A 19370-nucleotide genomic window follows, 5' to 3' on the forward strand; every position below is an offset into this window, starting at 1 on the left:
ACACTTTCTAACTCTTTGACGTTATTATAATAATCATATGACTTTTCCGGTACAGATGGAAGGTACTCACAGGTATGTGAGGTATTTGGACAGGTTGACTGGGCGGGGTTTCAGTCTGATCACCTGACAGTGGTCACATGTCGTTCCAGTTTAAGGAAACTTTTTTTTTTCCCTCTGAAAACAAAACTACACTAGTCCCGCCTCTACTTGTCGCCTATTAGCTACAGACGATAACATCAGCGCTCTGATTGGTCAGATAAAGGACGTGTATACGCCCGTCAGAATCAAGCCCCTCCTCTTCTGAAAACTGTCTTCTGTGTAATTGATATCGTGCCTGAAGAAAAACACGGCAGAACTTTCTGTGTTTTCAGGCAGAGAATTGAAAATGAGCGGCCTGAGCGGCGCGAAGGTAAGTGTGATAGACGGAACTCGAGCAGCGCGACAGCTCTGTTGGTTTTTTGGCCAAGTTACAACTTTTCTGTAAACTTGCAGCCAGAAGACTTTCAAGGTGTCTACTGTCAGTTCTGTTACTTATTCATACAGTCTGTCAGTTCAGCTGTGTCGTCACCCAAACGTCTTCCTTTCGTTTAGCTTAGTCGAGAAGGCTGATTAGGCTGATAAGGCTAATTATTTGCGTTTACATGTTTTATTTTGGCTGACCTGTTTGTCTGTTTACCTGGAACTGTATGCTATGTGTGTGTGTGTGTGTGTGTGTGTGTGTATCTATGCTAATGTCTGTGTGTGCTATAAGTGGTACTGGAGTGGACACACACGTTTGCTCAGCTATTCTTGTTAGGACACTGCAAGGATTTCTATTAATTTGGACAGTAACAAAAACATTATCCCAGAATACAACACGAAGAAACAAATGTTTTAACCCCCAGTATGAAAAACTTGAATGAAATTAAAAATGAAATAAATACACTACATTTACAGTCACCTTAATAATCTCAATAATCCACAATGGACAAACTAAACAAACATTTTTGATACTAACTACAGGCTACATACTGTATAGTTTCTCCAACACACTTAGAAGGTAAGGGTGAGGTTCATTATGCAACATGCAACTTCACCAGTAAATGCTGCTAAACATTACATACTGTAAAATGTATAAGTATAATTTAATGTTTCTTTATAAATTTAACCATGACCAGTTAATGCCAAACCCTAACAGTAACCTCACCAAAATTCACATCTTAACTCCATCCTGAAATAGAGCTTCAGAAATGAAGATAGATAGATAGATAGATAGATAGATAGATTCATCCCAGGCTTAGAAATGGTTATGTTACAGCAGCAATAGACATATATACAGGCATAGAACATAAGAATATGATGTGAATAATGGTAAGAATAAAAGAACAAAATAGAACACACAAATATATACTAAATTACAACTATATAAACATATGACGGTATAAATATATGACTTTATAAATTAAATGCCGGTGAAGTGTTATCTGGATGTTTATACAGTACTGCAAAATAAAGTAGTTGTGCAGTTGTAGAGACCGGGATGTAAACATGTTTAAAATGCAAAGTGACAAGTTCTCTCTCAGACAGAGTTGAGTTATTGTATAGTGTGATGGCTTGAGGCAGGAAAGATTAGACTCATAACGGTCCCTCCGACAGCGGAGCTGTAACAGTCTGTTGGAGAAGGAGCTCCGCTGCCTGTCCAGTGTGTGGTCAGGTTTATCAATGATGGATAACAGTTTGTTTAGTGTCAGCCTCGCCACCACAGCCTCAAATGTTTCATGTCCAATCACTTGATTAGTTTGAGTCCCAACAAATAGCAGCAAAGAACAGTACACTGACAACAACAGACTGATAATAGATCTCCAACATCTTGCTGCACACATTGAAGGATTGTTTCCTCAGGAAGTAAAGTCAACTCATCCCCGTCTTGTTGACAGCGTCAGTGTTGGATTTCCAGTCCTTACCCTTTGGTCCCCATAAAGATTAATGGTCCTGAAAAATAAGTTTGTTTTTTTTTTACAATAGACAAGGTCCTAAAATGTCAAATGTAAAAAAAGACAACAAAACAAAAACTTGCTACACATTACATAAAAAGTGCTTATCAGAGGCACAGAAATGTTTAACCTAAAGATCTGCTGTTTCTTTCATGTGTAGATCAAATGTCAAAATGCATTTTCAAACTTTGTCAGTGATTATATTAACTGTTTTAAGACAGACAATGAAAACCTCCACAAGACGTCTTATAAATATAGTATTTGTCTATTCAGGAAATAGTCATTTATCCCATCAAATTTCCCTGAAAATTGGGGTGGCATCTCAAGATTGCTTGTTTTGGATAGCTAAATGACATATTTTACTGAAGGAAAATGTGGTATGTGACTGAAAAAAATAAGATATATAATTGTGTAGACATATCAATTAATTAATTAATTAAAACAAATAGAATAGAAGAATTGAAAGCACAACTGATTGGGAGATCATTTTTGTTAATTGGTATAATAATACTTTTCAGTTGAAGCCCTGATTTTGTCTATAGTTTAGTCTAAAACCCAAAGATATTCCTATCAAACAAAACAAAGTCTATACAATTAATTCACTGAACATCTGATGTTAGAACTAACTTTTCTTTAGTTTGAACACGATGGCTTTAAGGGGAAATAAATCCAGGGATGCATGCAAGACTGACTGTACTCTAAGCCTTAAAGAATGTTTGTATTGCTATGCCTGAACTCTTCAGAAATGACCAATCTTTAATGAATGACTTCTTTGTGTATACCATGACTAAAAGCCAGTGGTATTAAAATGTCATCGTTAATAAGTGGATGCTTTGCTTTTATTTACTGTTTAACAAACCACAGGACCATTTCACACAATTATTATCATCCTCAAGTTGTCATTTGGGAAAAAAGGGAAAACATTATTTTGTGTGGGGAAGAGATTTAAATAATTCTACTTTTCTTATTTTCTTTTTCAGCATGGATTCAGCTAAGATGCCTCCTGACAACAGATAACTACAGATTTACAGCACAGAAATCTAAGAGGATGCTGCTCTTGTCGAGTGCAAATGGGACATAAATAAGGATGGATGGTGCTGGTGTGAGCAAAAATGTAAGAAAGCTATCTAAACCAGTTGTATTAGTTGGCGAGAAGGTGCGGCCAGAAAAGCTACCTTTCCACACACAATTGTAAAACTGTTCACCTCTGGCGTACAAAAACAATTTGGCAGTTAATACAGCAGATAAACATACTTGGCTGATGGAGTACAATGAGAGAGTGCTGTGTGGGTCAGGGGAGGTGGAGTTAGACCCCGATATTGTCAGTGAAGAGGCTGGAAAACTGTATTCAGAACTACAGGTAAGACTGTTTCTTTTCTATACTGTTATTGTGTCTAACATATCACATTTAATGTGTTTAAACATACATGGTTTCTCACAATCCCAGACAGTTATTGAGACCCACGGTGAAGCTGTGGTGGAGTCGCTGGTACCCATATTTGTGTGGGTGCTGGAGGGGCTGGCCAGCTGCAAAAGCCAGCTCAGAGACAGAGAGGAGGAGGCAGAGCGGGAGAAAGCGGAGCGAGAAGAACTGCTGGAGAGATACCAAGCAGAGAAAAGACTAAGGAAAGAGAGTCAAGAGGTGCGGGATAAAAAAAAAAAAAGATAAAATGAGTTGATGTTACGGCTGAATGCCGTTATTTAACTGTTTGACTTTTCTCAGAGCCGTTAGTTTGTCTTTTTTTGTTTTGTAGAGATATCTGGAGCTGGATGATCAAATTGAACAGGAGAGAAGAGCCATGAAGGTGAGGGAGAAAGGGAAAGAACGGCAAGAGAGAGAGTTGGAGAGGAAAGCAAGAGAACAAGCTGATCAGTGTGAGTGTTTGAAAGTAACTGTGACAAATACCACAACATGCTTAAATCTCACTGAAGGAGAACTGCTGTTCGGTAACTTTTCACTGATACTAAGTCAAACACCTGCTTTCTCAATGGCAGGAAATTTAACAAGCAAAGCTCTTTGTGTTTTGTATTTTTACAGTGATGACCCTGGAGGAGCAGAAAGCAAATCTGCTTCGAGAACTGAGCACATTGAGACTTACGCACAACAAGGTCAGTAACTGCTGTTTAGCTTACAGTGGTGTGCTGTTGTTTCCACAGATATTCAATATTTATTTAGGTCCTTGTTCTATTTCTGTTATCTCCTTTAGTTGGCACACACATATCGAGAACTTCTGGAAAAGAGAAAGGATTCTGAAAGGGACTCTCCTTTAAGGTTGTTCATACCTTCTTCACCTTGTTTTTTAATAGAAATCTATTTCCTATACAGTTTGAAACGACAGCAGCATTATTGTATACAGTATATACTGTACATATACACCTCCTTCAAGCATAGGTTTTTATACTTGAAGGAGGTGGAAAAGGAGATGTAAATAAGTGCAGTGAAAACGGCTAATAAAGGATAATGTTTCAAACTCATGTGACTGAAATGTCAATGAAGCTTAAGATTGTTCCTGCACTGAAGAAATGTCCGAACGGATGCATGAGAGGAAACAGACTGATACAAAAACGACAACATTTCTCAACTTATCGCAATAAATACATCTTGCTAGAATAATAATAATAGTAATAATAATAGTTCTCCAACACCTTCTGAAGTAAATGCATTCTTCATTTATATGATCAAGTTACACCTTCTTATCCTTCTGTGGTGACCCAGACTTTTGTGAATTTGAATTTTGTGCCATCTACTGCTTATCTCGGTGAACTAACTCCCAATATTTACTTAACAGCAGTGCAGAAATGTGCCATATAATTGTACAATAATGTACAATAGATAACGTTACAAAATTACAATTTGAGACCATTTTGCTGTTCTCATTTATATTGTGTAAAAGATGAAGATGAAATGGAATCTTTTTTTGCAAATTTCCAAGTTATTAGTAGTAATTGATCATAATTCACAGAGTGTAAGTCCGTAATATTAAGTGTGCTGCAAGAAAGTGGAACAAGTGTAAGAAAAACACCCACTAATACTGTTTAATACTGTGATTTTATTTTTTTTTGCAACTATACCGTAACACTGCATGTTCTATTTAGGAATCACATTCGTCCCAAGAATCATGACTCGCCATCTGATCAAGTTTTATTAGATTCCTGTGTTAATGAAAAGGTAAACAGATTCTTTATGTTTCAATTTTTATAAACACAAGACTTTGTCATAGAAATAGCTGCATTTATCTGCTTTTCTCCAGCAGGTCATTCAAAGACCACATTCACACTCTGGCCCCCCCTGTCTGGAAGAACTAATAAATAAGAAGGAAAAGCCAATTGATATTTCAGTGAAGGCCACCACAGATCACTTTGTCAATGATATCATTAGCTCCACTCCAGAGCTGGCAGGCTTTCATGGCTGTGTGAATGCAAGGTAACATCAACCAATGTGTGTCAGATAATGCTCTAAATCTACATTCTTCACATATGTACATGGCACAGCAAATGTTCTGGTATTGTGTCTTATTCATTTATTTGTCGTCCTCATTGTTGTCATCAGTACTCCTGTTAGATCTAACAACGAGGAGACGCCAAAAGATGAGTCCGAGACCAGCTTGGAGGATGAGAAGAAGGAGGAGACGGAACACAACGGCGAAGTAAAGAGCAGGCATGAGGAAGATGAGGAGGGGGACAAGGAAGACGATGGTCTGGAGTGGGAGCTTCGCAACACGGACTCTGTGTTTTCTGAACTGTCAGAGCTGAGTCAGGATTATGTGGAGAGTGTAGACCGTGGAGTCAGTGTCAGAGGTAATTTACAGACATTTTTTATTACATAGTTGATGAACATTCTCAAACTATGGTTCAATCTATGGATACTAAATGCTAACCCCACAAAAAATGCCCCATTATTATTTTGACCATCCATGTGGCCGCAGATACAAACAACTAAATCCATGTTGTTTTTTGAAGCTTTTGAAGCACAAACTAAATGATCACAGACACAAGTGATCGCAGATGTAGGAGGTAATGAGTTTATTTCTGATAAGTAGGACATTTATTTATACACGGCTTATAAAAAGTGTCAGAATGGTTTCTGTTTTAAGGTTCTTTTTTTTACTGTTTTGCACCATGTGCTAAATAATAACCAAATGACTTGTGTTGATCTGTTTTTCAAAGGGTGCACAACAAGAGTTCTAGCAATTAAATTCTTTTTTCCCTCTGTAGGCAGCGCAGACCAGTTTGAGGAGATTCTTTCTCAGTATGAAGAACTCAAAGTCAACTTGTGAGTCATGTTTATTCTAATGTGAATATAAGATGTTCAGGTGATTTCCCAAACATGTACACTGTTTCCTCTTGTAGAGACACAAATCTGTAACACAAAAAGTAATAAAAATACTACTTTTTTCTGATTTGTTTCTTTTCAGTGGGTTAGTAGATGCTGCCCGCAAGGCTTTGATATGTCGGGTGGTAGAGCTGACTGATGACCGCACGGCTCTTAAACTGGAAGTGACCTCTCTTCAGGAAACAGTCTCTCGATTAGAGGGGCGGATAAAGGAGAAGGAGGAGGAAACTAAGAGGTGTGGATTATTGTTCTTTAAAATGTCAAGTTTTTGTTAAAACTATTATAAATGCATTTTTGTTTTTCATCCTTTATCTTCCACAGACTTCGGAAAGAACTGGAAGCATGTCAGTCGGAGGATTCTGATGTAAGAAAAAGTTATTGTCATTTTTACTGCCATGGTGACTCCTGGTGTATGTTTCTCATTTAATAGATAAATCTGTCACAGGCTTCTTCTCTCGCATCCATGCGTCAATTCTCTCGCTCTGAAATGGCTCGTGTTGTTATGGAGAGGAACCAGTATAAGCATCGTCTTTTTGAGCTACAGGAAGCAATCAAACATAGTCAGACAGTCAGGTAAATATTTGCCTCAATAATGAATAAAACTCTTGCTATTCTGTTAAATCTAATGTTTAAGTCTTTTCCAAGAAACAGTTTGGTTTAACACAGCTATGTTTGTCTCGTTTCTTTTTTTTTTCATATATATATAAAGAGCAACAAAGGAAGTGAAGTTAACAGAGGATAAAAGGTCAAGTGTTTGGAGAAGGTAAGTGTTTGTGTTATCTCTTATCTCATTTTATTGTACTTGTATGATACTGTACCACAGTTGCCTGGTTCTGAGTTTTGCTGTGCACTGCTAGAAGACAAAAACTGCCTGAACAAAGCTGTACTGAGATACTGCAATATTGTTGTTATGAATAGAGACTCTTTAAACCTCCCAGATATATTGGAAACATGTGCCTTTGCAGGACCTTCATAATGCTAAGATAGGAAATTCCTTGGGTTGTCCTGACCATCTGTTAATAATAAAAACCCAATGTAAGGAGAATTTAGAAAACCAACAGGAACATTTGTCTCTAAGACACTAAATCACCAATATTTCTGTGAATTACTTGAATATACATGAAGCAATGTATGCCCGAGAGGGAAAAGTCTTATGTTTAATAAACAGTATTGTTACTTGTTTCTTTATCTAAGGTTCAATCGCCTGTTTGGCCTTTCCAAGGAACCTTTAATCCCACCTCCTGCCTCTGCATTCACCTTGCCAGCTTCTTCATCACTCACTCGCTCTCCTGTGAGGTCTCCTCAGCTACCGGCAGTCAGTCAGACTGAGTAAGCATTTTTTTTTTTTTCTGCCATGACACTCTTGAATCATATGAAATGGCTCCGTAAAGTTGATTAACATGTGGATCATTCACTCTAGGTCTGCTGCTCCTGCTGCTCTCTCACCTCGTGTCAGGAGGAGGGAGCTCTACAAGGAGATTCGCACCCACATTTGGGGAACTCTGGGAAAACGGCAGTTACACGGCTGGAGCGTGCCACTGGCAAACAAACAGGTAATAGTAATGTGTACGATGGAATGTGATGGTGATTTGGATTATGTTTCTGTTAATTCAGACCATTTATTTTTATCAAACCAAAGAGAAGGAGCTGCACTAAATCCATTCTACTGTTCATTTTGTGCAAGCTCCACCGAAGACTTAATACAGATTATTTAAATTACCCAGACATAATGTACGCAACCAAAGTCTTATCAATATCATCATGATAAAATGTCTTTTTTAAAGGAGTCCAGTGAACCTGCTCCAGAGCCTAAAGATGTGCCCGTTCTAGTGCAGCTCAGGTTGTTGGATCAAAGAGACTCCACTGCTAAGGTAACTCTTTCCACCACCTTATTCATGTAAACCTTTATTTTCTGCCTGTGGCACGCTTAAACACAGTGTCTAACCTATTCTTTTGTTGTTTCAGCTGAACTGTGCAGTTTCAGTCACACCTGAAGTCTCAGGAGAGGCCACAGTGAGTCTGTCATTATCTTGGTTAAACATCAACTGTAGTATCACTCTAATCACCATGCACATGCACATCAAACCATAACTAACACTGTCCACGGATGCGTTTCATGCCACTCATCTCTCCAAACTCCATGTTCATCCCTCTCTGCTAGTGTTCAGTATGGGTAGTTGCGGGTCCCGCCTCCAGCAGTGATATTACAGTGATTGATCCAGCACGGTCCAACACAGTTCTGGATCAGTTCTGCCTCCCTCCCACAGCTCCTGCACTCTGCCTCTGTGCTGTGCCTCCCATAGGTCAGTGCCAGTGCAATGGGCTCCCTTCAGACAACATGTCTAATCTAATGAATTTTGTACTTGTATTTACACCCGCATACCATAGTGGTCAACACTGGTTGCATGACATGTTTTTTCGACACAGTCTTTCTTGTCTTGTTTTGTCAGGTGGCACCAAAGGAACTGTGTGGATTGGAACTCAGGAAGGAAGGTAGTGCCTGCTGAATAAGCAGCTCACTTTGTATGAGCAAATACTTGTCACCAAAGCATTTTTGATCCACTGTCTTTCTCTCTCTTTTTCTTCCCCAACTCTTTATTCTCCCAGTATACTGATACACTCAGCCTCTGCTGGCAGGAGGCGCTGTCAACAGTCTGTTTCCCTCTCAGAGGGAGTTTATTCACTCACGTGAGTTTTCTGCTCTATTCTTTGTACGCATTTAGCCTAAGCCTTTAATAATTTATTGTGCCCTTTTATACTCGATCCATTCTTACAGGTATTGCCAGAGTCAAGTTATAGCTGGTTTAGCTGACGGGACATTAGCCTTTTTCTCACACAGCTCAGGTAATGCTTTTCTGTTTCCTATGTTTATGTAGATGGTAGCATGGCATCCGTATTAAAATAATAATTTCAAAACCAAAAGCAAACAACTATATAAATACATACATATATATATATATATATATATATATATGTATACATACATACATATATATATATATGTGTGTATATATATATATGTGTATATGTATATATATATATATATATATACATAAACACATATTCATTTTGTGTGCTTCATCATGTAAGTCAAAGGAGTAATGAGTGCTGTGATTGACAGGTGGATGGAATCTGCGGTCACACTCGGTGGTTCCCCTTGGATCAAACCCTCTGCAGCCCATTCGCTGCAGCCTTGCAAAAGATGGCCGCCTATGGGTGGGATATTGGAACAAAGTCCATGTTGTTGACATTAACAGCAAGAAGGTTGAGGTGAGAAACGATGAACCTTCATCCTGCGTGTCATATTCTCATACTGTTTCAGTACTCACCAACATTCATCCCACATTTGACTTGACAGCAAACTTTCCCAGTGTCTGAACGCAGCGAGCAGCAGGTTCGTTTCCTGTGCGCTGGTGGAAGTGGTGTTTGGACGTCCTGTCGACTTGACCCAATCCTCAGGCTGTTTGACTGGTTCACTGGACGGCCGCTACAGGAAGTTGATTTCACAGCTTTGGTCACTAAAACATTAGGTGCTGAAGCAGTTTTTGTTTTTTAATCTTAATTCTCTTTGTTACAGTGGTGATAACCACTGACATCATTAGACCCTTCTGTTTCAGGGTTATTGTCTATTGTAAGATAATTCAACAAATCTAACTTTTACTTCACAAGATTCAGTTTGAAATGAATGAATAAATTGTCCGTTTCATGACTTACATGACATGATAGTGTGGGTGAAAACAAAAGTTCTGCATCCTCATCCTCAGAGGATATCATGGTCTCTCATTCTGTATTACAATATGATATTATGAATAATAATCATTTATAATCAATAAGAAAAAAGAGAAGAAAATGTAATTCATGTGCAAGCTGAATTGAAACAACATTATTGTCTCCCTGTGTAGGTCATCACTTCCTGGCACTGTCACCTCTCCAGATCTCGTCTCTCACAGTCATCTCTGGCCGTCTGTGGGTGGGCACTGGAGGTGGTGCCATTTTCTCAATACCATTATCAATAAGTAAGTTGTATTTGGACTCAATTGTTTTTTTAAATTGTATTGTCTGAAATGTGCTTCATCAAGTCTTGCCAACATCTACAAACTGTCCATAGCATCAGAAGCTGTTTCCATTCCATATTGCTCCATCGCATCAGTCCAACTATGTTACCATGGACACAGACAAGCTGTCAGATTTATCATTGCTGCACCTGGTAAGAATATTAAAATGACTGCTTTGCTTAACGTTATTAAAGACTCGGTGGTCCAAGAGTCCGCTCCCTCAGATTGCCCTTGACTGCTGCATCTGTCTAATCTGTGCCTCAAAGGTTGTTTGATGACCTCTCCTGGCAGCAGCACTGTTACTACCTCTCAGCTTATCCTCAGTGGAGGAGAGGGCTACATCAACTTCCGTATTGGTGAGTTGAAAAACGGGAAGTTGCCTTTGTTGAGTTGATTTGTTTAGATGAATTAGTGCTGAGTTTACTAATTGCCTAACAAAGCTATCTGCTTTTCCAGGGGACGATGGAGGTGACGCATCAGATGTGTTGACCCAGGCTACACCTCAGCGGTCTGAGCGCAGTCACATGATCATTTGGCAGAATCACACCCCGTCTATACCAAGCCCTGCCCTCTGACATTGTTCACTACCTAAAGATGATGTAGGTGTAGAGACGGCGCACTAGATGAGCCACACACAATACTGGAAATGGAAAAGCTTTCATCTTTGTTTACCCTATTCATTTGGTGAACATACTGTACTTTGAGTGGAATATCCTAATGAATTATAATGCCTCACTATGTGCCTTCATCTATTTATAATCAATCCTATAGAATGGATATATGATTTATTTCCTGGGTTGTTTATGGATCATTTTGCCCTTATAATAAATATGTTAGATGTTTCTGGTACATTTGTATTTGTTGAAGAACGTGCAGAGTTATGGTTGCTCCAGGTTTGCCTGTCATACATCATTCAGTCATCAAGTTCAATGTAGTTTAGTGGCTGCTGCTGTGTGCAGATTGTTTTTAACTGTGAACTGACAAACTCATTATCTCACCTCAAATACAAACAGACCTTTTTAATCTCTAATCTGATGATACTGCACTGAGATTGGTGATACCTTTTGTGATGTGTATTTTTGCATTTTCTGTTATGAGTGTTATCTCACATTATACCCTTCCACATTGTATGTGGTGTAATTACAAATAACCTCATTATAATTGCATGTAAGTCTTCTAAATTAAGAGTTTTAGTTCCTGCCCTGAAAGAATATTTATTTTTTTCCATCAGCTTTTGATCATCTCTGAATTGCATAAAATGTCTTTGGTGTTTACATTATGTTCTTATTTGACTTCTGTTATCTTTTGTAATATAAAGAAGGGAAATTCTTCAAGTGCCCTACGTTGTGTTTATGTGCAATTTAAGTTTGTGCACATGTTGATGTCAGTATATCCTTATCCTTGAAAAGACAACTAAGACTTGAGTATTGGTGTTGACTCAGCTGTGCCTCAAACATTATTATTGTCATCATTAAAATATGTCTCAATTGAAAATTAACTAACTTTCATTCTGAGTGTTATTGCCATAATCTGATACAGAGATGCAAGACAAAGATCAAGACATGCAGGTATGATAAAGAACAAACAAAATAATAATTACTTTCATCTTTTTAATCTTTATATATTGGAATCTATTATTGTGAATAGCACATTATAATCTGGAATATTGTCCACATACATCATATATTAAACGGGGATAGAAAATCCCAGAGTTTTCCCAATGAAAAACAACAGGTCCCTGGTTTGTTTGTCCGTTAATGATGTGTTGTGTCAACTTTACAAGACGGGTGACGGGAGCATTCAACAGCAGCAACAGGCTTTGCCTCAGGCAGTTTTGCCTGCTGCTTATTTTGGTACAGTCATGAATGAGACAAAAATTCAGTCAGCTTTTCTGCTCTACTTCTTATGTCGGACTGCTGTGAGTCCTGGGAAGGCGTATTCTGCGACTCAGGGAGCGAGCGAGACGGTCCACAGCTCCACCCATCTTTCCCAACTCCTTTTTGGAGGTCAGACCCTCAATGTTGCCACTGTACCACATGACCCAGCCTGCCAGGGACAGAAGCACCAGCAGAGCTCCCGTGTACACAAGCAGATCGCCAAAGTCTTGCCCTTTGACCTCCAGCGGAGCGAAGACACCCAGCAGCAGAGATATGACACCCAGCAGGTCCATGAGCACAGCAAACACCAGGGCCAGCTTACAGTGGGACAGCCCGTCATATTTTGGTGCCATGGCTGAAAAACAAAAGGTGAGGGTGTTACATTGGAATGTGGCATTTTCTTATGCACATTTCTGTTCTTCATATCAAACACTGAAAATACTGAAACATCACTAAATCCAGGGATGGGTGATAGAGCCAAAAAAGTTATGATAAAACATTTTCAAATCAAATGATATTGATAAAGATCATGGTAAGTGTCAGATGATTAGAGACTGAAACAAGATACATTGATATATACATATATATTGAAGTTTTGTGAGAGACACTGAAAGTGGAGTTAAATTGTTTAAATTGTGTTATTGTTCCTGTATTTAACCCTTTTATCTACAGTCTCCACATTTGTTGACTCACTCACCATCACAATGGAACATATCTCTTGTAATTAGTGAGGGATTATTTTATCAAACGTTTTGGTACACAGAATTTTCAGATTTTACATTGGGCTGCTGTAATCTTAAATTTGAAAGTCATGACATTTACAATATAATTTGCTCCATTATCAGATCAGGTAACTTTTACTTAGGTAGCATAATCTAAAAGAAAATTAAAATAACAGACAACATAACACCCACACATACATTTACTGTGCTGTGCTTTGTTACACATACACTAGTACTCGTCAAAACAGGAACAGGTTCCAGTTCCACACCTTTCCCAAATAAAGTCAACAAAGCAGCAAGGTCTTCATATTATAAGGACATTATTTTGGAAAAACCTCAAACACTTACCTATGTGTTTCCGATCCACAGAATAGCTGGAATTTGAACGTGATTACAATGAAAACCGTGTTATATATTTGTATTACACAAGCTTTGAGGTCGTTGAGCAGCCGGTGATCGACACTGAAACCTGACACCTCTTCACCTGTTCTACCTGTCCTCCTGCAGTTTAACTGGCGCTCTGACTAAACACTGCGGCACAATAAAACAGAGAGGCAGAGAGGGGAGAATGAAATGGCAACACGGATATAATTGTCCCTCACTGCACATTTTGTCACATCACTAATTATATATATGATATCTGAAAATGTCCTTGACTATGTTTGTTTACTGCACCCAGAACTATTTTATATATACAATGTATATGCATTTTTAAAATGATCGTCTCTTTCAAATAAAACACATATTACATATCTACAGTGCTTCTTTTTCCATCAGTATCGTTGTTTCTGTGGACGGTCATTAATGCGATAACACCCGGAAATGACGCAGGAGGTTGTTTAAAATAAAAAAAATAAAAAGCGATAATTGTTATTGTTAGCTTGTTAGCTAGCAGATGAACCCGAGAAATGGAGATATGACAGAGTAATAACGACTTATTACATGTGCACGATTCAGTTATTACAAACGTAAAGTGGTATGTACCAATTTCTGCAGCGTATATATTTAACACAGCGACGCCGTTAATGTCTGAAAGACGGATTAAGGAATGGGTTGTAAAGAAAGAATGTGATTGTAATATTAAATTCGCAGCTACAATTTGTGCTAACATTACAGGAGGCTAACAGCATGAAGCTAGTCTCGCTCTCTTGTGAGCACGATACCAGGCCGCGACGCTTTAGTTCTCTGTGAAAGAAAATAATACTGTTTCACTATATACATGTAACCGGAGAAGTAAACACATTAGCTTTGGTTTGTGGGCTCTGTGGTTGCATAAATGCGATAGTTTTTTATGCAACATACAATGATTAGTTTCATCCAATAATAAATAAATATGCTGTATATTTGGCTCTTTTTCTGCAGTGCGTTGATGTAAATTGTATTTTTCCACTTCATATTCATAGCCTGATGACATTTCTTTCAAAAAATAAATTACTAACATCTGTCTGGGTTTGAGATGGAGGACGGAAACAGGAGTGATGCTGCCTCCACATCTAAGAGCCACGCAGCCTCACTCCACCTGCAGAGTAAGGTTTTTTCAAAGCTCCAAGTGTTGTTTTGCCTTTAAGTCAAGCCCATGAAGTCCTGACCATGCATATTTTTCCCAGCTCCAAAAAATGAGGATGCCTATGAAATTGCAATACCCTATGAGGAGAGCAACTTTGAGCAGCAAGGATTTTTCAACCAGAGTGATCAGAATTTTGATGGTACAGATGAATGCTTAATGATTTATTTGAAACTGCACACTAATATATTTTTTTATCCTCACATTTTGTAAACTTAACCTCTGGTTTCTCAAACTTGCCCATGCGTCCTCAGATTCCCCCCCATCAGGTGGCCCATCTCCAGTCAGCAACTCATACATGGTGATCACCAACCTGAGGACCCAGCTGCAGATCTCTCTAGAGAAAAACTCTTGGCTTCAGAAAAGGATTGAAGACCTGGAAGAGGAGAGGGATTTCCTCCGGTGCCAGCTGGACCGCTTCATCTTTTCCACAAAAAGCCAGGGGCAGGAGCAGAGCCAGAGCCAGTACAATAATGGTGAGGGAAGGGGACAGGTGGGAGATGATAATCTGTCCAAAAATAATTTGTGTTGTGGCTGTTTTAAAATGTAACACCTGCATGGCAAATATTTCTGAATATAAAAACAAACTCTTACATATTTTTGTTATTAATTCTATAGGTTATGAGTCCAGACGATTTAACTGGAGGCCAAGAAGAGAGGAAGATCGTCCTGCTGGTAAAAACAAAACATTTTATGCTTATTGTAAAATATGACTTCTAAATCTAAATTAGATAGAGCTGTGCAACATTATTTTCTAATCATAATGTAATAAACACATCTACATACAGTATCCAAGATTTCAGATTCTCAGTTACTATGGCTGCTTTCTCCTTACAGAGCAGCAGAAGTCAGACACACCACATTTTCCTCCACGTCAGTTTATCCAGCGAAGGCCAGGTCCTCCAACAATGGTGCCATCCAAAAACCACGTCTCCAGTTCTTTATCCAATCAGCTTGCCTCTATGAATGCATTGTTCAGCTCTACACAATCACAGGCCCTCTTGCAAAGCCATAGTCATAGTACGACAGCAACAACAGCCACTGGCAACAGTGGCAACAGTGCTACAAGGTCAGCCATGAATGAAATGAGTGGACATGGCAACTTAGGTCCAGGTAATATGAATCAGATGGCATAATGTTCTGTGATACCTTAATTATTTTTTGTAATTGCTGTTACATGGATATTTTATCTGTTGTCTTTTGTTTAGGAAATGATTTAATTTGTTTTTCTTAATAGAGTCTCTTTCACTCCTTGGAGAATCTGATGAGTACTTGGAGCAAGAAGGCTTCCTTGAGGAGGAGGAGATGATATCAGGGGAAGATGGTCTGCCAGAAAACATTAACAACCACAGACACCAGTTAAAGAGAAGACGAGTCTTCCGAGCTCCTAGAGAGCGGCAGAGAGGTAAATGAGACACTTTTAGTTACACATTTTAGTTATAATATATTTATTTTTTTATTACTTAAATAATGTATTGTTTTTTCACAATGTAACTTAATGTGTATGCTAGTCCAAGAGGGGTTTATCCTATGAAACTACTTGCATAGAAAAATTGCATCCGTCTGTCTTGACTTGAAACAAATCAGCTCTTGTGTGCAGTGGGTAATGTTGCCGGGTGACACAAGATCTAAACATCACCATACTGCGAAACAGAGACAGTCATGTGGAGCTGATGGACTTAATCAGCTTTGTGTAAACGTATACGACAGTGCTTTAAATGTAACAGAGAGTTGTTTATATTTAAGGGTTACAAACTACAGCTTTAATCATACTCTGTCAAGGGGTGGCTGTTGTTAAGTCTCTTGTCGATTGTTATTTTCAGTGAAGGATGCAGCTGGAGTGCTGTTTCGCTACAAGAAAATCCTGCTTACTTACCAGCGTCTGAAAAATATGTCCAAAGCCTTTCAAATCCATGGTGTAGACCGCAACACGGTGGCTTCCACTACACCCATTGCTGAACTGCTACTAGTGGCCCCAGAAAAGGTGGCAGAGGTGGGTGAGTTTGACCCATCCAAGGAAAAGCTACTGGACTATGCCCGGCGCTGCTACACTGCATTGGATGAAGAGACACTCAGCAGGGTGCAGGCCCTGAAGAAGAATAACCTGCTTTTGCCCATCTCCTACAGGTTCAGACACTGAAGAGAGAAAGACAGAGGGATGAGTAGTGTCTCGCTAAAAAAGCAGTGTTGCTGGTTTACAGAGGAGAGGAAATGCAGTCAGGTTCTGCTGCAGCAGGCCAGCTCTCCCCGAAGGCACAGATGTGCAGGGGGATGAAGTATTATTTCCTTCACACAGCATTCCTGGATCTCCAGCTGAGATCTTCCTTTTCAGATAAATGAACTTTTCACATCTCACTTAATTATCAATATCGTCACATGCGTCACACTTCTTTGACAAATACTCACCATTTTTGTAGTTATATTGCAGCTGAAAATTGAGAAGGAGAATGTGTTTTTACTATTTAGGTTTATACAGTTTTTTCCACCGTACATAAATGAGTGTCAGCAAAGAATCTCATATGTGTTTTAGAGTTTAGGTTTACGGAGACATACTGTATGTTCCTGTATGTCAGAGTCAGTTTGAGGCCGAGGATTCATTAACTGATTGTCTACATCATTTCCGGGCCTGTCAATCTAACTTATTTATATGCATTGCAAATTAATTGTATTATTTTAGTGTCCTATAAGTGCGCCAATTACAACCTGGGTATGATAGCGTGATTTTGCCATACTTTTCAGAAATTGTCAGCAATTCTTCATATAACTTGTTGTGTCATCTTCAATTATTTGTCACATTGTAATTATGTTATCAATCGTAATGCAGTTTTTGTAATTCCCTGCATTAGAAAATGTGAATTGTGTTGAGTGTAATTGCTTTTCCATCTCTGTCGAAATAATTAAAACTCATGAAGAGAAAGAAATGAATGAGATCATTAACTGACTGGAGTTAAGACTGGTTCAACATTGTGTGGTGGAATAAGAGCCATGCAAATTTGATAAAAAATCAAAAACAGACACTGTTGGTTTTTACTACTGCATCACTGTGTTGTCTGCATTACTTACACTAGACATTTTATCAGCACCGTTTGTAATTTTCTGCACTAAAAATAAATGTAACTTCCTACTCTTCTGATACTCAAGCTCTTGAAAAAATACTTTGTGATAGTAAAACCCTTTGTAAAATAAGGTACAGAACATTTACACTGTTGGTAAGACAATTTGTAACATTGTGAAACTTTTTGTTCTTTGTGAAAAATTGTTGAAACCATACAAGCTATTGTACATTTTAGAGTTCTGTGACAGCAGCTGGCTTGTACACACTGCAGAGTTAATGTTGCTTCCCAGTGTTCTGCTGCAAATGCATGACAAATTTTTCAATGCAGCCGACAAGTTGATAATGTTGTATGATAATGTGTGGTGTTTATGCCAGTACAATGAGATGATGAGATTACGTTAAACATAACAAATTGGGTTACTGTGTAATACAGTGAACGAAAAGACAATTTTCCCAAACATTAATACAGATGAGAACTCCAGTTTGTGTGTGTAAGGTTAACTGCTAAGCAGACTATAAATCATGCCAGACTGCAGTGTTTTAAAAAACAATGGCTAATTTTTATGTCTCGTATTTATGTATATTAAGTGAAATGTGTATCTCGCACAATGGCAGTTAATCACAAAATGTATACCGACACTCGATGCATTTGATTTCTCACGAAAGAAAGAAATGCATATATTTATTAAACTGTAAAAACCCAACATCACTAGTCACTGAAAACAAGTGCTTAAGAGTCACAGGCTGTGCTGTTATGACAAAAATGTAATTAAAACTTTTTATTTCCTAAAAATACTGTTGATTTTTTTTTCTTCACTTCCATCCATTATCATACCTCAGTAAAGATTGTGATTGAACTGTGTCCTGCTATGATCTGTTGGGATAAATGCTTTACATTACTCGTATAAACAGGTTTTGATGATATTTTTTCACCAAATTACTATTAAATTAGCAAGAAAACCGGGTTTGTGACCTGATCAGGACAAGGGCCTTTCTGCATGGAGTTTGCATGTCCTCCCCATGTGTGCGTGGGTTTTCTCTGGGTTCTCCAGCTTCCTCCCATAGTCCAAAAACATTGGGCACTCTAAATTGACCATAGGTGTGAGAGTGAGTGGTTGTTTGTCTCTATATGTGGCCCTGTGATGGACTGGCGACCTGTCCAGGCTGTACCCCGCCTTTTGCCCTATGTCAGCTGAGATTGGCACCAGCACCCCCCACGACCCTCATGTGGAGGATAAAGCAGTAGAAGATGGACGAATGGGCTATTAAATTATTAGATTTGAGTGGTGATCCAGTTTTTAAATCAATTGTTAACCTTGCGTTATAGAGGAGTTAATTAACACTGATAGAAACGGTGGGGGCCTTAGCAGAGGCTCCCTGAGTGCTTCCTCTTGAGGGGGACAACATTACATGGTCATGCTGGTTTCTGTGCCAATCAATCTGAAGAACCACTCTTGTGAACATGATATCAGACATACATACATAAACCTATGAAAGGGGATTAGAGCCCCATGTGAATATCTCTGGAAACAAAATAAAGATTAAAAAAATAAGAAGTCAGAATTCTGATATTATGGTCAGCGTGCTAGCTTTTTTTTGTTTCCACAGACATTTCACATGTGGTCCTAATGCCCTTCCGTATAAACCAGATGGTTATCTTGTTAGATTTTACTTTTCTACTTTTGATGGAATTAATTTCAGTTTAATTTAATTTGATTTAACAGACAATCACATTAAGTGGAAGTACGTAATAATAATAATAATAACAACAACAAAATAATAATGATGTGC

The 19370-nt window shown here is 38.5% G+C and overlaps 3 protein-coding genes across 5 annotated transcripts; 2 read left to right on the forward strand and 1 right to left on the reverse strand.

Moving 5' to 3' along the window:
- The first annotated feature begins 310 nt into the window (after positions 1-310).
- Positions 311-11859, forward strand: si:dkey-17m8.1 (C-Jun-amino-terminal kinase-interacting protein 4). Of its 2 annotated transcripts, none has more exons than XM_058647537.1 (28): positions 311-409; positions 2954-3333; positions 3421-3615; positions 3728-3848; positions 4012-4082; positions 4181-4245; positions 5070-5142; positions 5225-5397; positions 5524-5771; positions 6189-6246; positions 6389-6541; positions 6628-6670; positions 6752-6879; positions 7016-7069; positions 7501-7635; positions 7727-7859; positions 8091-8177; positions 8272-8319; positions 8468-8609; positions 8757-8799; positions 8914-8994; positions 9083-9150; positions 9428-9576; positions 9665-9836; positions 10209-10322; positions 10415-10513; positions 10628-10717; positions 10818-11859. In XM_058647537.1, exons 2-28 carry the CDS (start codon positions 3235-3237, stop codon positions 10934-10936), a joined length of 2961 nt encoding a protein of 986 aa, XP_058503520.1. In that variant the 5' UTR covers positions 311-409; positions 2954-3234; the 3' UTR covers positions 10937-11859. The 2 variants fall into 2 exon arrangements, with proteins under 2 accessions (XP_058503520.1, XP_058503521.1); XM_058647538.1 differs by having other exon boundaries at positions 5228-5397.
- A 98-nt stretch (positions 11860-11957) lies between these two features.
- LOC131471174 (transmembrane protein 238-like) lies at positions 11958-13749 on the reverse strand. The gene is made up of 2 exons (XM_058647541.1): positions 13309-13749; positions 11958-12593 (listed from the first exon to the last, which is right to left on the reverse strand). The coding sequence occupies exon 2, from the start codon at positions 12589-12591 to the stop codon at positions 12265-12267; it is 327 nt and encodes a 108-aa protein (XP_058503524.1). The 5' UTR covers positions 12592-12593; positions 13309-13749; the 3' UTR covers positions 11958-12264.
- A 94-nt stretch (positions 13750-13843) lies between these two features.
- Positions 13844-18372, forward strand: ccdc106a (coiled-coil domain containing 106a). Of its 2 annotated transcripts, none has more exons than XM_058647540.1 (8): positions 13844-13936; positions 14364-14486; positions 14568-14666; positions 14779-15000; positions 15143-15199; positions 15362-15637; positions 15762-15929; positions 16348-18372. In XM_058647540.1, the coding sequence occupies exons 2-8, from the start codon at positions 14417-14419 to the stop codon at positions 16662-16664; spliced, it is 1209 nt and encodes a 402-aa protein (XP_058503523.1). In that variant the 5' UTR covers positions 13844-13936; positions 14364-14416; the 3' UTR covers positions 16665-18372. The 2 variants fall into 2 exon arrangements, with proteins under 2 accessions (XP_058503523.1, XP_058503522.1); XM_058647539.1 differs by having other exon boundaries at positions 13850-13936; positions 14417-14486.
- The last annotated feature ends 998 nt before the right edge of the window (positions 18373-19370 follow it).

This window comes from Solea solea, chromosome 13, assembly GCF_958295425.1.
Source record: "Solea solea chromosome 13, fSolSol10.1, whole genome shotgun sequence".
Lineage (NCBI taxonomy): Eukaryota > Metazoa > Chordata > Actinopteri > Pleuronectiformes > Soleidae > Solea > Solea solea.

Bases quoted from the DNA above. Each gene is read 5' to 3' on its own strand.
- si:dkey-17m8.1 (XM_058647537.1), top strand. From the start codon at position 3,235: ATGGAGTACAATGAGAGAGTGCTGTGTGGGTCAGGGGAGGTGGAGTTA. The intron at 4,083-4,180 runs GTCAGTAACTGC...TATCTCCTTTAG, and splicing joins TGAGACTTACGCACAACAAG to TTGGCACACACATATCGAGA. The intron at 8,610-8,756 runs GTCAGTGCCAGT...TTGTTTTGTCAG, and splicing joins CTGTGCTGTGCCTCCCATAG to GTGGCACCAAAGGAACTGTG.
- ccdc106a (XM_058647540.1), top strand. From the start codon at position 14,417: ATGGAGGACGGAAACAGGAGTGATGCTGCCTCCACATCTAAGAGCCAC. The intron at 14,667-14,778 runs GTACAGATGAAT...ATGCGTCCTCAG, and splicing joins GAGTGATCAGAATTTTGATG to ATTCCCCCCCATCAGGTGGC. The intron at 15,200-15,361 runs GTAAAAACAAAA...TTCTCCTTACAG, and splicing joins AGAGGAAGATCGTCCTGCTG to AGCAGCAGAAGTCAGACACA.
- LOC131471174 (XM_058647541.1), bottom strand. From the start codon at position 12,591: ATGGCACCAAAATATGACGGGCTGTCCCACTGTAAGCTGGCCCTGGTG.